Source organism: Neomonachus schauinslandi, chromosome 1 (genome assembly GCF_002201575.2).
Source record: "Neomonachus schauinslandi chromosome 1, ASM220157v2, whole genome shotgun sequence".
NCBI lineage: Eukaryota > Metazoa > Chordata > Mammalia > Carnivora > Phocidae > Neomonachus > Neomonachus schauinslandi.
This window is the reverse complement of record NC_058403.1, coordinates 6,950,125-6,968,160: the sequence shown is the minus strand read 5'-3', so window position 1 is coordinate 6,968,160 and position 18,036 is coordinate 6,950,125. Positions and strand designations below refer to the sequence as shown.

Below are 18,036 nucleotides of genomic sequence, written 5' to 3'. Positions count from 1 at the left end.
CCCCTGCCACCCTGTGTGTCCCCCACACTTTTTACTGCTGATAGATTCTATCATCACTGTCCCACTGTGCCGTATTTGTCTGTCACATCTCCCAAACCCTCTGGATCGAGACCACTGCATGAGTCCACCTGTCCTGCTTCATACACACCCCCCCCCGCCCCACACCGATGGTCACTGTGCGTGTCCAACACATCATTAATAAATAAATAAATGAGTTGATTCCCACATGCCAAATCCCAAAGGGATAACGTGGTATTGCTCGTCTGCCATGCTCCTGGAAGAATTTGAGACACACCATAGACATGAAGCTGCCTGTCATCAAATAAAGAAAAACCTGCCTGCTGTCTTTAGGCAAATACGTGACGAGCTCTCCAAAATTAAACCGAAGTCTGAAATGGGCACAGGAATTAAACCAAAGAGCCTCACTGCAGGTGCCCACTGCCACAGAAATTCAGTGGGGACGCAGCAAACAAAACCCCCCACCGCTTAGGTGGAGGGCCTTAAGAAGGAAGATCTGATCAGAAGACAGTTTTTAAAAAAATCTCCAACAGGGAACAAAGCCTGTAACATGTCATTCTGTTTTACAAGAGCAGGGTCCTGGCCAGAGAGAGGCAATTGCTTTTGCCTTGGGCCTTTTCACGGGAGTGTGGGTTTAAGTGGCCCGATTGTCCTGGCTGTTTATGAGCCCGAGCCTTCGTAACACCCCCGAAATGTGTTCTCCTAAAGATGTTCCCTGAGATATGACAGCGCTCTGCATTGTTTCTCTGCATACCACATTCATATCCCAGAGTAATCCGCCTTTCTTTTAACGGCTGATGACAGCTCCAATGGTTGGGGGAAAATCAGTTGAAGGAAAGGGAAGTCTTGTCGGAAATGAGATTAATCTTGTAACGAGTGTTCAGCTCTGATAACCCATCTGGGCACACAACTGCTTAAACCGGAGAGCAATTAACCTTCACCCGACAAGCTCTGTCCAACCGTTATAAACATTAAAGAGACAGAATCCTCCCCTCCTCCTTGTAGACTAAACAACCAGATTTGAATTCCATGTAAACGGCCTCTTTCTGCAGATGTGCGCCGATGACAAAGGCCGGGGGAGAGGCGGGTCACGGCTCTGCTCGGAACTCAGGTAACCTGGACCTCAGCTCGAGCCCCTGGAGGTCCTTAGCGTGAATAGTCACTCGGGGCATTTTTAGATAAAATCACTAGCTGTAGGGTAGTTGGGTTTAGCTGCTTTCATGCAGGAACACATGTCTGCTAACAGCAACACGACTTGAGTGCTTTTTTTTTTTCCTTTTCTTTTTCTTTTGTCCAACAGTAGAGACATTTGCATGGAGCTGGCCCCTTGCTTGCACTGGGTTCCTCTCCTCCAACCACGCAGGGTACTGCATGAGTAAATGCATCTTGTGGTCACAGAAGGGGGATTTTTTTTTTTTTTAATCTCTGAGAAGTCATTAGCTTTCATGAAGAGCAAACCTGTGATCTTGCCTTTATCAACACATGCTGTAACCGACTGGGCTAACCAAGTAGGCCACGTACAACACCGCTTGGTTAGGGTACCCTCCTGTGAAAATAACTCTCACAACACTGAAGAGAAACCTCTGACGTCACTTAACTTACCAGTCAGGCAATAGCTTTCTGGAGCATTCTTTAAAGATTTATTTTTCTTTATTTGAGAGAGAGAGAGAGAGAAAAAGTGCATGAGCCAGGGGGAGGAGAGGGAGAGAGAGTCTTAAGCAGACTCCCCGCTAAATGCAGAGCCTGAAGCAGAGCTCGATCTCATGACCCTGAGATCAGGACCTGAGCTGAAACCAAGAGTCAGACGCTCAACTGACTGGGCCACCCAGATGCCCCTGGAGCATTCTTTTATAGGGGGCCACTGGGTTGTGTTTATGGACATGGTATTAACAGCAGGCAGATAAACCATAAGGCCACTGTGCCTTAGAAGCGGCTACAGACTGAGGCGGGAACATGATATACCCCACAGAGCACGTGAACAAGAATACGTGAGTACATGTACAAAGTGATATGAAGGACAGATGCTCTGTACAACCAGCCTGTCTGCTAGTGGGCCTTCCCTCAGATTCTAAAAAAAACAAATAATAAAAGGGGGGAAATGAGAACATTCACTTAGCATGTTCTAAAATTTCTCTCTCCCAAGGTTTCAGTCCAGGCTTCACGATGGCCAAAGACAGCTCTCAAAATACTCCAGGCTGACGTTCAGTCTCATCTTACCCCTTGAACCCGGTTTCTTTTTCCAATGGGTAAGTTGTGACATTCGAGGCCTCGTGGATGTGTTTGTACATGACGGGGCTGAGCTTTCAAGGCCAGTCTCACTCACACCGGCTTCTAGTGACACAATGAGAGAGGAGTGTGGGATAAGTGCAAGCACCCTGTGGGCCATATTACTACCCCGGGGACACACTCCCGGGGACACAGTCAGGAGACCGTGCACTGCGTGATCCACAGTGCTCTTCCTGCCACTCCTGGGCAGGAGTCGTGAAGGACACCCTGAGGGACTCACCTCTGCCTCACAGGGCTTTATGTCACCTCTGCATTTGCAGTTACATGAGATGCAAGCAGAGCATTCCTTGGGTCCAGTTTTCCCAGTCGCGCTGGGAGCTTTCCCGTGTCTTGGCCAGAGGCAAGGTGGAGACGGGCTGGTCAACTTTTCATCCCAGGGGGACCATCGAGTGCCTTCCAAGTAGACAAGGGCGCACACAAACAATGTAACAAGAGCTCCTGACTGGTCCTTGATTTAAATTTGCATGTCTTTCCCAGGAAAACCTTGCAGAGCCTTCATGGTCAGGGCTAAGTTGAAGTCCACTTCTTTGTTTAGCGACAGATCCACGTCACAAGACACGACACCGGCAGATATCAAAGCCAGAAGACAAAAATGAAATCATGGTGCCTGACAGTAACACGGGACATGATGCCATTTTATGAGCTTAGTCTTAGGGCCATGGAGGTTCAGCTTGAGGACTTAAGTGAAAAAAGCCACAGGAATCACTTTTTTTTTTTTTTTTTTTTTTTTTAGTAAGCTGTAAACAGCACACTCATCCATGTGTCTACACTGGGCCCATGGGGAGGGTGAATGGCTGCCTGCGTAACCAGGCCCCCACGTGATGCCGATGAGCCCTGTGGAGGCCCCAACCTTGCTGCACTTCTTGACATCCACCAAGTAAAACTGTGAGATAAGGAAAAACCACAGCATCACACCCAGTATCTTGTGAAACTGAAACAGCTGTGGGGCGAACGCTGCCTTACAGTGATTTGTGATTTTGATCATCACACTGGATTTCACGGTGTGATGGCTGACATGCATGCCGAGGAGCCCAACGTGCTTTTCCGGGAAACTGACAGCATTCACAGATTTCCGAATGGTCCTTACGCACAAGCGTCATGCCGGAATCCCAGCATCGGCACTCGGCGGTGAGGATGATCGAGGAGCGGCTGCCCGCTCTTCCAAAGCCCGAGAGAAGCTGCCAACCTGGAGACCTTGTCTCCCCCCTGCCTGAATGGTGCTCCCCACCCACATCCACCTAGAACCTCAGGATGTGAGCTTACTTGGAAACAGGATCTTTGCAGATGTAATGAAGGCAAGGATTGGGGGAAGATCATACTGGAGGAGGGCACACCCTAAATCCAACCCAACAAGAGCACCCCTGGAAGGGACCAGAGAGGACAGAGCAGCCAGATACGCAGAGAGGGTGATGGGTGGACAGCGGTGGAGTTCAGTGGATGTGGTGACAAGCCAAGGAATGCAGGCAGCCATCTGAAGCTGGGAGAGGCCTGGAACCCACTCTCCCTCACAGCTGCCAGAAGCACCTGACCCAGCTGACACCCTGATTTTGGATTCTGGCCTCCTAAACCGCAAGACAATAAATTTCTGTTTGCAAGCCACCCGGTTTGTGGTTATTTGTTATGACAGCCCTAGGAAACTAATACGCTACCTGTGGACAGCTTTTAACAAAATATTTGCCATTTGGGGGCATGGTATGGCCCACTGTTTGCCTTATAGAATTAGCACACTTTCCAAAAGTGCTTGAGTTTATGCCAAGAATTAGGTAAATCCCTGGTTGCAGCAACCAGAGAGTCTGAAGTTTTCAGAATAATGCTAAATTTGCTAAATTTTCCATGTAAACTCCTTTGTCTGACAATGCCCTGGTTCTTCTGTTTAGGAACTTTTCTGCTTATACCACTGGGGGAATGAATGTCTGGTTCACATTCTAATGAAAGTCATCGTCACGTGGGGAGGTGTTTTCACAAAGATCTTTAAATGTCTCAAAATTTTATTTGTTTGAAAATAATGTTAGAAGGTAAAAAAAAAAAAAAGCCAATGGAAATTAAAATTTAATTTCTTTAATTTCTTTAGCATTTTTCCAACCAGCATTTGTGGGCAAATGAGGCAAATTATGATTGTTTTATGTGTATTCTCGCCCCAACAACATCTTAGTTCTCTTAAGAATTCCTTTTAATTATCCTAAGAACAATTAAGAGTGTACGGACCTGAAGTATAATTGGGTTGAGAAACACTGGACCCCTCCATGGCTAATCCAGTTTCCTCTAACTTTTGGACTCCCAAATAAAAGTGCTTTGTTTTGGGGGGATTTTTTTTTTGCCTTTTCTTTGACTCCTTAAAAACTAGATCATAGTTTTTTGTTGTTGTTTTGGTTTTTTGTTTTTGTTTTTGTTTTTATAGATCATAGTTTTTGCTAGGAGCAGGACCAAGTCAGATTTATTCACATATGCTGCTGAAGACGTGTTCCACTTAGGGAAAGATTTTGGTACACGTTTGGTCATGTGTTCATGTGTTCGTTCATTCAACAAACATTTTGGAGCAGCACATCACATGCCTGTGTTAGGCACAGGACAAACAGTGAACCAAATTCATAAATTATGTTGAAAAACAGTTCACAGAAAAAAATATTACCAACATAGCAGAATACATTAGCTTTTAGGAAAGATCACATTTTCTTTGGCTTATATAGAATGCCTGAACCAGTAAGGCTCCCTAAGTTAAATAATATGTTTGCTAAACTTAAAATTTCAGTAGGAAATCCAGTTTTATTATCTGGCTTATTAGATAAGTCGGGCGTTAACTGCTATTAAAGTTCATCTTTATTATAAAGCAGATTGTCCCGCAATCGAATACAAAGAACTTAGCTATTTATGAAAATGTCCTACCACATCATACCCACTGCAGATGCCATTTACATAATAATTAGAGTAGAGTAAGCGCCACCTGATCCACCGGTGATTATGGAAGCCCTCTGTGTGAACCAGTACATTGGAAACAAGTGTATGTTTTAAGAAATTAAGTTGGAGCTTCCCTGAAATTTCAAAGGAGTGGCTGCAGTAACAAAAAAAAAAGAGAAACAAATAGTGCCCATCATAATGCATTAAACACAACTACATTGCTGCGTGCCCAGAAAGACTTTCTGCATAATGGATTGACCCAGTTGAACACAGGCACGACCCGAGGCAAACCTTGGACATATAAACAGTGTAGGTCTTGCCACTTAGCAAAAGTGAAAGCACTGCTTGGTTTTGCCCCATCCGGACAGTGTCATGTAACAGAACGCAGGCTGCCAGAACCGTATTTCTGCTTCTAGTTTTCATGTGGAAAGCATCTCCAGCTGTGGCCCAGAGAGGGGCATACACTTATCGGGCACACGCTCACAAATGTTCCAATCACAGATTCTGGACAGCCCCGTGATCATCTCCCCTTCCCTAACGTGGGCAAGTTCTTTAGGACACACATGCTTAAGTCTAACATTAGGCATTCACAGGTGACATGGGGGCATTCAAGACACCGGTCCCAAGATATAGAAATAATTCTGTCTTCTCAGAAAGCACAACTTCCCTCATCAGCTGTAGGGGCAACTAACACAATGCTGTGCAAATAATAAGAAGTCAATAATTGCTCTTTGTATTAAATGAATGAATTCTCCACAACATGTGGGCAAGTGTCACCGTACTAATTAATGCACTCAGTCATGCATTTATCACCCAGGTAGATAGTCATTTGTTATTGAATAGACATCTAATAAAGGCCTGCTGCTTACTAGGCATGTTCATCACAAATAAAAAATGACAAGATGACAGCCATATAACTTAAGGCACAGAATCCTGAACTCTAACAACCAGTGTTTTGAGAGTTTCTGGTCTTCAAGGAGGTTCCACAGGTCCTTAATCATGGACATTAGCTGGCAATATGAGAATTTGATAGATGCTTCCTCTCCTCCTGTAAAGAACGTACCAGCTGTAGTAACTGTTTCAAACTAGCATTTGACTTCTTCTACTCTAGGGCGCCTCCAGAGACCAGCTGTTGCTCCCCATTGCAGGAATGCATTCATTCATTCACAGAAAAGATGAAGGAGGTGACAGTGAACACCTCACAGTCCTCCATCTTGGTTTTTCTATGGATCCTCAAAATTGTTGGTTTTCTGGGCTCGTGAAAATGCAGCTGAGTTCAGCGGCTAAAACTTTAAGTCACATGTTGCTTGAACCACTGAATGAACCCCCAGTGGGGACTCTTATGGTGTGTCTACTATCCTCAAAGAAAAAGCCTGAGAAAGAAGCAAATAATATATAGGGAAAGACTCTCATTTCTTTAGATGAAATAGATCAATGTCTCTTTAGATAAATACCCAAAACATATTGGAGGATACCTTTCAAAAGTCGAACACTGAAACAAACACAGTCAAGAATGGATTACTTCAAAGAAAGCAGATAAGTTATGAGAGTAAATTAAATACTAGGAACAAGACTAGGGTGAGTAACCAAAGAGCTCCTAACAGCAAACATTGTTTGCACCTGAATGCACCTGACTCAGTGGGCGAACCATCAAGATGCAAGCACTATTCTCATAACTCACTCTGTTCTACAGATGATCAATTGAGGCACAGAAAAGTGAAGTCACCTTGCCAAGGCACTGTGGAGATAGTCAACGCAAGCTAGATATGTGTACTGAGTGATTGTAGATAAAAGCATTAGGGTATACTCGTACTAGCCTCTTCATGAGACAGGACTACATCTAAGCACGTCTGGCAGCTTCTCGGGGTCAAGTACAATCGGCCTCCCCACCTGGCGGTCATCAACACCTGTGGAGTAAGTATGGGAAGAGGAGCCCTACCGGACACTGTGCTCCTGACATTGCAAAGCAAAGCGCCCAGGAGCTTTTGGATCATCAAAGGAGGTGCTTTACCATGATGTGACCCAACAATTAAAGGCAGCTCGGTTTTCTGATTATTTTCAGGACCTGTAGGAGATGCGGGCGGAGGTGGAGGTTTCCGTGTTTGGAGTATGTAAACATCACTCTTTGGAGTTCTGCCCATACTTGACTTGAGTGGTTTTCAGGTGCTGTTTATTTTGTTTAGTTTATTGTTCAGTGTTACTGTTTGTTGACTTGGTATATTATTTTCCCTTACAAAGGGGCCAGTCGGTAAGGACACATCCTGTAGATGGATAATTGATGATGCCCCATTGTTCAATGTTTGTGTGTTGTGGTTTTATGTGCTTTGGTTCAAAGGACCTAAACAATGCATTCACTGGAACTTAACAGCCGGTGTAAAATCAGCACAGAGAACAATCTGTGTTCTGAGATTTTTGTACCCAAATCTGGCGATCTCTGCTTGCTTGAAGAAAGCAAAATCTAAAATGACCTTTACTCTAAATAACCCCAGAAAAAAACAAAAAAAAAACAAAAAAACCCTGCACTTGAATGTCCAAGAGGCTTATTTTCCACCAACTACCGAGGCAGACTCAGTCATCATTCACAGTGATTCACAGGAGACTGAGGTGCCTCCACGACACACCTCTTACTCACGGACGTGACTGTCTGGTTACACTTATCTCCATCAACAACAGCAAGCAGACAAGAGCAAGGATGGGAACAAGGGACTGAAGCCATGACTTTAGAGACGCTGGATTTTCCACAGCTTCGAGATAGAGGATCCTGCCAGAAGATCTGTAGCAACAGGTTTAGCCCCCTTGGAGAAGAGATAGCGAATGGCGAGCCACACATGTGCGGGGAAGTTTCCAGTGGGAGCCCTTCCTGCTGCCGTGTGCCTCTGGCTGGCCTGGCTATCTGCATAGGAAGTGAGCGCAGGAAGTATCTGTCTACAAACCCTTTATCCTCAAGGCAATTGCTGCAGCAGCATTTTACTGTTTACCAAAGCAGTAAACATGTGATCTAAAAAAAGATGTTTTCCATCCCCAAAGAACAAGGCTTCACCAAAATATATGTGTGCTTATTTCATAAGCAGCCTCTTATCAAAACTGTTTGCGGTACGATTGTGCTTCCCATAGAAGTGAGTCAATGGGAACAGCTTTTTAAGGAGGACAGAAGGTAACTCTGTCGGGAAAGCCCAAGAAACAAACGGTGGTTTTCTTCACAGGGACACTTCTCTAGCAAAGTAAACTTTATTCCTCCTCTAAAGCTTCATGTAGACTTAACAGAGCTCATGGGTTCTGGCTCAAAAGACCAAGTCAACAAGACTATTGCGTGAACTCACACGGGTGGGATGGATAATTCCCAAGTCAGATAATTCATAGTCATGTGTATTTGACCTTGGACAATATTCTTATTTTACATGTGGTTCTAAATGCACTTCTAATTCTAAGAGTTCACATGTGCTGAAGTAAAAGATAGAACTCGAAAGCCGACGTGTGGCTAGGGGTTTTGATGACATTTACCAGGCACTGAGTCCAGTCTTCCCGGTACGTCTTTCTCCCAGACTGAAGAGCCTGCCTCGTCCCAGGTCCCTGGGAGGAGAGAGGCCGCAGAGAATCTGGGACACCCAACGTGATGTGAAATGTGATGTGAGCATCCTCAAGGGTCAGAAGGGTCCTTCCTCCTCATTACTGTTGTCCCTTATGGTTTTGAGCCCTCCACTGGGTTGTGAGCTATCGCCAAGAGGGAGAAAGAGGAGGGAAGGAGCCTGGAGGTGAGAAGTACGGAGAGAAGCAGGGAGTGACAAAGCCCCAAGTGTCTTCTCCCAAAGCGGCTGCGCATAGACTCAGCTGCAAGTCACCTCCAGGGCAGATAAAGAGCTGTGAGTAACGGAGAACTCGCTGTCTGTAAGAGTTTTTACTTCATAATAAAGGAAAAAGAACATATTAGAGGAACACTGGCTACTTGGAAAAAAAAAAAAAAAAACCTCAATTCACAAACTGTTGCAGAAAATGAAAAGAGAAAAACAAAAAGCTTTTGTGGATTTCCTGATTTTAGTCCTAGAAGAAAAATTTATTTGACTCGCGTGAATAGTAAAATTAGCTAACGTTTATTAAGTACTTCGTATGCACTCAGTAACTTTCAGTTAATCTCACCAGGATCCTGGGAGGTAGGGACTATTATTATTCCCCTCTCACAGATGGAAAAACCCAGATATTGTGAGGTTAAGTACTTGTCAAGGGTGAAAGGCCAGGAAGACCATTTCCATCTTCCCCAAGAAGGTGCAAAGGCCCAGGAGAGGTGAATTCACCTGCCGGCTCCCACAGCATCAAGCTCCAGCCACCGTCTGTCTCCCAGGCTAGCCCTTTCCCTCCTCCCCTCCCTTCCCCTGAAAGCAAGATAAGACCAATCCTTTCCCCACAGAGGCTATTTTAAGGATGCTGTGAAGACACGGAGGGTATCAGTGTCCCCCGGGCACGAGATAAACACAGGCTGCAGGTGCTCTATTTCACCTTCAGCTTTCTGTAGCTCTTTGGAATATCAGGGAATACACACATTCAACACAGATCCAAGGAGTGCTTCGCAATATTAAACCACACACACTTTTTTTTTTCTTTTTTAACTTGGAGCAACGTCTTGGGAAATCTACCTCAAATTGAGACACAAACTAATTGTATTGACAAATTCTGAAGTGTTGTTTCAACAGCTTCCTCTTCCTCAGAGGTGAGCATCCCATGCCTACGGTTAAGTCTGAAAAATAAAACTCAGTAAAAGGCCCAGTGGGACCCAAAGGGGACGGGATGATGCACTTGCTACCAGCCCTGGGGGGAACGTGCATACGAGAGCAGGGGGAGTTTTCTCTTCAGGACAGACTCTGCATCCATAAAAAAAAAAAAAAAATCAATCTGCTCTTCTGTAATTTTATAAGGGGAAGAGAGGTGTTCAGTCACCAAGGTGGAATGATTTAAAAGTGGCTCTGTGAAATTCAAGAGCGCGGGTTCTTTGCCTGATTACGTTATAAACATTCTTGACTACGTTCTCCAGAACTTGACATGCATTGTCTTGGACAAAAGCATGGGAAGTAACAGCCCTGATGTCCATGTTATGACTGGATTATGATGTGGCTTTAAAAATAAATAATTCTGCTTGGCCTTGGCATTTCTTTTCTATGTGTCTCAACACTTATCTGTGCACAACAGAAGGTTACCGTTCTTCCCAGCGTTGAATCCCACGAGCACCCCGCTCAAAGACTTGTAAGGCCTGATGGAAAACAGGGCTGCGTTTTTGTTGCTGATGCCAAGGCGAGAGCAAGGAAGTGGACACTTGGGATGAGGAAATTTAAATCAGCAGCTGATTTGGAACCTGGAACCACTGCCCCTTGGATATTGCCAAATATGGGAAAGAATTCGTGTCACCAAGCAAATACAGATGGGTGCTGGAGTTTTAGGTCTCGAATTTTCTGGCATTTTATCTTGATTAGTCACCAAAAGTAGAATAATTGTTGCCTATGGAGTTTTTCACACAAGAGTAGCAACAAAATTAGCCAGTTATAATAATTTTCATTATTCAGTTACTTCACATTCATGTATCACTATGTCATTTGATACATCAGTCTTCTACACAGCCATTTAATATTTGAGGTGAGGGCAAAGAGCAGGAGAAAGAGATCATAGGATGATAAACTGAGGGGAGACAAATGGATTCGTGTTACCCGAGCAAGTTCCTCAGCCTCTCTAATCCTCTACCCTTGTGTGTACAAAAAGCAACACCATCTGGGGGCATGACTATCACAGGAGATAATGTGAATGCCTAGCACAGACCCTGGCCTTTCTTTATGCAGTTATGAGGATAATGTTAATTTGGATTAGGAATTCAAGATACAACAGCTACCTCTTAAAAACATTTCTCTAAAGCTCTTTTAAACACCAATTCAATTCTATGTAATTAGTTTTTATTTAACTAGGAGAAATATCTCTAAAGAAATACAACTTTCATTTAAAACCTACAATAATGATTAATTACTCTGACATCTTAATTTTCTCTTTATGACGTCAAAGGATTTTAATTTTTAAAAAAACTAACAAAAAAATTTTTTTAATTTTAACAAATACTCATTGAACCCCTTATCCTTTGCCAGTCGCTGTTGAGGACAAAAAAAGAGGTGGGCGGGCTGTCAGTAAGAACGAGTTCCAAGGCTCGCACAGGTCCGTATACGTGAAGTACTCACAGAGTATTCACACTCAAAAACACAAACAGAGCTGGGAGTATGTGCTGACAAGAGACAATGAAGCGTAAGAGAACAGACAGAATGAAGAATGATCTTAAACTTTAGAAAACATGCCTCAGCCAAGTTCAATAAGGGGAATGTGTGGGAAATAAGTTTGATCAAACAGAATGAAGGCATGAATAAGAAATAGATCCAGAGGTCACGGTGGCCACCGGTTGAAATAGGTTCACAGCAAAAAAAAAAAAAAGTAATGAAAGACTATAAGTAAGGAAACACAAATAAAAGTGAGATGCCGGTTTTGCCTGTCAGAATGGCGAAGATTCAGAGGGTAAAATGTGCACAGTTGTGTTGAGTGCATGCAACTGGCCTCCTCCGTGGCTAGAGGCGGGAACGGGTACAATCTTTCTTAAGAGTCAAGTGGCAATTTTTTTTTTTAAATTGGCAAATATTTAAATTGCCAGTTAAAAATATGACTTTAAAAATACGTATGCCCATTGGCCCAACAATTCCTTTTGTAAGCACTAGTAGTAATAAAGTGAATTTCAAAAAAATAGATAGAGAATATATTGCAATGTAAATACCGAAAAATTGAAAGCAATGTTATTTGCTGTAATAGAATATTGGTTATATAAATGATAACAACTTATTTTAGATGGGATATAATGAAGCCTAAAAATTCTGCTTATGGAAAATGTTTAGTGGCAAGGGGAAATTCATCTAAAACAACGTTAACTGAGAAAACCTGGATGGATAGTCAGGTGGATAAAAGGACAGAGAGAAACATACAGTAGGAAAACACACACCAAATGTAATTTTCTCTGGCTGGTTGGGATCAGGAGCAATTTATATTGATTTTGTAATGATTTTTTTTTTTTCGTTTTCTCTACAGTGAGAAAGTTTTATTACTATAGTTTGTGCAAAACAGCAAGATGTATTTTTCAAAATTAATGAGAAAACAGAACAGTGGAGATATTCCAATATTCCTATTTGTGCCCTAAATCAGGAGCAAGATGCCCTGCAGACCTCTGCCCTCCTTCAGCAAAACAGCAAAGAGCCTCTGCCCTCAGAGCAGAGCTAAGCCAACCCTCTGACCAGCCACACCTTCAGTGACCCCCTGCATGCTCTACCTGCCTGTGTGTTTGGTACTTGCCCTGGGGCACGCTAACCCAAGGACCCCCATAAGCTCCTCCTCCTCCTGACTTCTCCTAGCTTGGTGCCTCCCAGACCCAGGTGTGGCCTGCCCTCGGTGGGAGACCACGGTACTGACACGTAGAAGTGACCCTGTTCTTTTTGAAAGCACTGGAACAGAGTTCTGTGTGGCTCTGGGCTTCAAAACCGAAGCAGGATAAGGAAAGGCTCAATCAACTGAGATGGTCCAATGGTATCTGCCGTGTATGGAGCACATATGGGACGGAGGCTCCATAGACTTCAACTCATACCAACACAGAACAGGATAGCCATTAGAATCCCATTTTACAGGTAAGGAAACTGAGGTCAGGTGAAGTCACACAGGGTCACCTGACTAGCCGGGATCCAAATGCAGGTGTGTCTGTAGCGGCCAACCTGATGTAAGAAATTAAGTCCCAGGGGCCGTGCGACAGAATCCCCAGGGCAGACAACAGCTATCCTCCATCCCGTTGGAACAAAAGGAGGAGGTGGGTCCTGTGGCATCTGAGGTGTTTCCTAGCCCCGAAGATCCTGCCAGAGCACAGTGTTCCACCAAACACTAGAAGGGCCTGGACACTGTCTCTGTCACTCTTCTCGGAAGATCTTAGACTTCAGAGAAACTCACAGTCCTGGCTTTCCCACGGCCTCCTGCATGGCGAGTTTCTTCTGCATCAGCCATTAAATCAGTAGATCTGCCAAATTACTGGGATGCCACAGTGGAGTTTTCTGCTGTGGGTCAACACTTCTACACAGGGAATCTTACTCCAAAGTTCTAAACACAGAAGTAATATTTTCCTGAAGGCGTCAGCAATGGTTGTTTTATTTATTTTATTTTTAGGTATGCTTTTTCAAGAAACCTAAATAAGTATAAGTATGTGTGTGTAGAGATTTTTTTAATAAAGTTCTATTTTGCTAAATAACGATAATAATGAGATAATCACTTCAAAGAAAATGTAGATAATTCAGAAATGATTCAGGCTTTCAGAACATTCTCTGAGTGCAGAACAATCCTACGTCAGAGTGTTTAATGGCAAAGAATCCAAAAATTTCACTGTTCCCTGTTCTCCTCTCCACGGTCACTGAGTCAGTGCCCCAAGTGGACAGGTGCACACACACTCAGGGAGCTGGGGAGACATGTGCTGCATCCACGGGGGCCAAATTGTATCGGGGAACTGCCCACGAATGCAAGCAGCAAGCACTTTAAGGTAATGGCCTGGACTTCCACTTTCAGGCAAGGACAGAAGATCGGGGCCTGCTCTGAGCACACGACATTTATATTTGACATTCCTTCCACTGTCACTGAGCTCCCCCCCCCAAGTAAGGAGGGTTGAAACAATTCTCATTCCACATAAGCCAATGCGCTGATGAAAAATCTCATGCCTAGAGCCATTCAACTCATTAACCATATCCACCAAACCCCTGGGAGATGAACTTTCTTCATATAAACCTGAGCTTTTTACTAACTTTCCCTTCATGCATGATGGCAAATATTCAGAGTCCTGCTATGTGCAAAGCATGAAACATATAAAATAAGCAATATGTTTTTAAATTAACACCATGTTTCAATCATCATCAAACCCTCCAACATCTGTTAAATCAAAGTAACTTCTTTAAACAACTAAATGAAACAGTAATAGTGTGCTCCCTCATGGAGCCTTGTAACTTTCCACATCCTGTCTGTTTCCTAAGATGCTTTCACTGGCACTGCCCTCTCCTTGTCCTTCAATGTCAGATCTCCGTGATATCGGAAAATCCCCACATTCCCATTCTAAAGACTAAGGATCTTGAAACCCTAGGATCAGGGATTGTAATGTGGGGTTCACGGGCCATCAGAGGAGTCCAAGAGTTGAACTGTACTTGGACAGAATTTGCTTGCTTTATCATTCTAAGTATCACATTATATGCATTTAAAAGCATTTATCCTGAGACGGGATCATAGACTTCATTAGACTTGCCAAGTGACCCAGGGCGTAATGAAAGGGTCAGGGAAGTTTCTGGGAGATTGGATTAAAAGTCCTAACCGAAGCACAACCAAAGTTCCAAGGCTAACAACCAGCTCCTTGGAGTCTGGAAGCAACACCATGCTGTTCCCGTGCAGAAGGAAGGAAACGGGGTGTTAAGCACCCTTCAGTTTTGTCAGATGGTGGAAATGGCAAAAGCAGATGGAAATACCAAAACTGATCCATGAATTACCTATGGGGACATCACCCTTGATGCTTACATGTTTTTATGAGAACTCTTATAATCTGATCCTAAAATCCATGGACACTTAGAGATAAATGGGCACTCTCAGATAAGCCCCCAAAATTCCTTTACTTCTTCCAATGGAAACTTTCTATTCCCAGTTCCAAACACCAAGAGAAAATGATGACGAGAGTCACAAAGACGGGATAAAAACATCTAACTTTTCATAGTGCCTCACAAGGTCTTATAAATATTAATGCAAAAATAAAAAAAGACCACTCCAATGGGGAGTACCAAATTAAGTGTATCTAATGCTTAATCGACTAATTGATTTATTTACTGAAACAACAACAACAACAACAAAAGAATAGAGTGTGTTTGAGACTAGAAATTGCCTGTACGACAGACTGTTTCCTAATTCCAACAGACAGCCTTAATTTTCCTTATGCTAATTTGAGCTTTGCACTCACATAATTAAAACTGCTGTCAACAGACTCGGGCCGCCTTTTTCTACTCTGTAAACAAGTCTGTAAAATCATCTCATTACCTTACCCAGGAAGCCCAACAGAACATGTTTTAAAGGAAGTTACCTATAAAGAGGGGCTATTTTATTTGAACAGAGGATTAAAAAGAATCTACTTAAAGTCATTTTAAAGTTCACCTGAGATATATACAATATACATATAACCAGTGCCATCAAATGTTAAAGCAAGCATAGTATCCTGGACAAGTGTTAACTATGACCCAAAATTTATTCTGGAATCACAAAACATTCAAGCTTCAAAATACCTTCATATCTCCAGAAATGTATGCTTCGAATTAAACAGTATAACACATTTTGTATGTTTCACAAAACATACCCCACATTCTAAAGGACAGGCTGTTATTTCAGTGTCCTTCAATATACTTTTTTTTTTTTTTGGAAACACACAATTACACTCAAGCTATTCAAAATTCACAAAGAATATTTGATTTAATTGTTATGAAACATGGATGCAATTAGGAGTGAAAATGGGAATAAAAAGGGTAGCATTTTGCATTATAAAATCAAATAATTTCTGCTCATCTAGTTGAAAGAGGGGCACATCAAACCTCCAATTTTAAAATTCTTTCCCATGATAGTTACATTTCAGGAGATTCCAATCCTTGAAGCCAAAGAAAGAAAAACCTCTATGAGGTTAGTCTTTGATACATGATTTTTTCATATATATTACTGAACAGTCCATGAAAAATAAAACACACCTTGAGAAGTAAAAACTGAACAAAGCTTTTAAGACACAGTTCATATGGTGGGTATTCATCATACCCTCTAATACAGACATTTCAGATGCCAAACCAAAGAGGGTCTTTGAAAATGCTTTGGCCCAATTCTGGGCAAACTTCCATATTCATGAGCTTTCAAATTAACCAAGACCCTGGATGAAAATACAACCAAATGCCTCCCGCCTATATGCAACAAAACGAAAGACACGCAACTACTAGAGCTTTCTTTCTCTTCCTTTCAGTTATGTGTTCGCTGCTGATTTTTCTCATTTCTACAAATGTCACCAAGGCAGGGAGGCCTTGAAAATATTTCAGCAGCCCACACTTCACAGACTCCATGCCGCAGTCTTGCACTAACCATCTGACTGGCTTTGCTTACAGGAATTAGGCCAGGTTTAGGTTCCCAGGCACATGGATTCACCTCCCCATTAATTTCTCTATGCTATCTACTAGCGACATTTGCAAGAAAAACACATCAGACCACATACCCCAGAGCCCAGAGCAGTGGTCGGCCACCGCTCTTCTAGTCCCACAAACCAACAATGACGAGCAAGAACGTATACTCACAGCGCACAGAGGAGTAGTATTTTATTAAAGATAACTATGTCACCCAATAAACCGAATTACCACCATTTGAGTTATGAGACCACTCCACTGTCAGCATGAAGGATCCAAAAACCAAGTCAACATTTTCGTGTCCCATGACCAGCCGCCACTCGCCAGGTATCTCTTCGTTTCCACTGGGGCTGGCTGGCACCCCTGAGGCTAAGGAGTCATTCAAGAGCATCCAGAAGATCAACATTTACCAGCCCATCTTTTTCTCCGACCCTGCCCTCCAACCTCTCCGAGTCCATTGCCTTCCAGCAGATCACACATCCACGCACCGCTAGGGATAGTTAAAGAATACGAAAATTCAGACGAGCTCCAAAAAGCCTTTGCAAAAGTCATCCACAGCACTCAACAGTGAATTTAGAAACCCCAATTTTTTTCTGAGTTTGAAGTTTTTAAGCCTTGCGGATGGTTGGAGTAGGAAAAAGGAAATTTACTAGGCAGTGCAGAGGAAATCTTGTTGTCCTCTATTGTGGCAGTGGGGGTGTTGCCCAATCCTGACTTATCTGCCTTGATAAAGGAAACCAAAGAAAAGAGTAACAAGCACAAGATTTTGTCAAGCAAAAAGGAACCCTTTCCTTACCTTAATAGTGCTGGCCATAATGCAATCAAGTTTATTGATCGTTAATAAATGTTAATAATAATTATTGCTTCTCTCTGACCAGAAAGTAGTTTTGATGAGGTTGTTTAGAGCGGATGAGATTGTGCTAAGTCTGGGAAATGAAGTCAGCCAATGGCAGGAAGAGGTTTCTATTGGTCCTGGTGGCCCAGCCCGAAGAAACAGGATATTTGGGAGTGGAGAGATAAGGGACCCTGAAAACAATGTTGTTTTTCTTGATGATATGCAGCCAGGAGATTTTTTTTTTTTAATTAAAAAAAAAAGGCATCAATTGCTTGGGACAAGGACTGCCACAGCAGGTGTGACTTGGTGTGGGGCCGCCGTGTGACACGCTGCCCCGGGGCAGGATGCAGATGTGGTGGGACTCCGCATGGCTTCACACGGGCCACAGGCACCTCGGAACGAGGCGTGGAGGGCCCCCTACAGCTGGGGGTCGGGCCTTCGGGGTCCCCCCGGCTCCCTGGACCTGCCCCATGACTGGGACTCAGGACTTGAGCGCCTCCTCCCCACACACTCCCTGTCCCTTTCTCCCAAAAGGAAACTCTGCAGGTAGACCTTATTTCACGTTAATGGAATAATAATACATTTGCTTGCGGACTTTTAACGGCAGTTAAAATGTGAGTTTTCCAGAAGAGTTTCATTTTCTCTTTCCAAATACATGTGATTTTTATTTGTTCCACAAGAAACCAGCTGCAAACACCAAGACTCGAGAACCAATAAGGTAAGCGAGGCAAATAAAGGGAGAAATAACCCTGTCAAATCCTCGTGTTTAAATATTGATTTAAAATC

At 43.3% G+C, this 18,036-nt stretch overlaps 1 protein-coding gene across 1 annotated transcript in view; it reads right to left on the bottom strand.

The window, feature by feature from the left end:
• ERG (ETS transcription factor ERG) overlaps nt 1-17,322 on the bottom strand; it is a 104,361-nt gene extending 87,039 nt beyond the window's left edge. Inside the window, exon 1 of the mRNA XM_021679179.2 lies at nt 17,212-17,322. Coding sequence (XP_021534854.2) covers nt 17,212-17,229 — 18 coding nt within the window. The 5' untranslated portion in view covers nt 17,230-17,322. The remainder of the gene's footprint in view (nt 1-17,211) is intronic.
• Nucleotides 17,323-18,036: the final 714 nt, after the last annotated feature.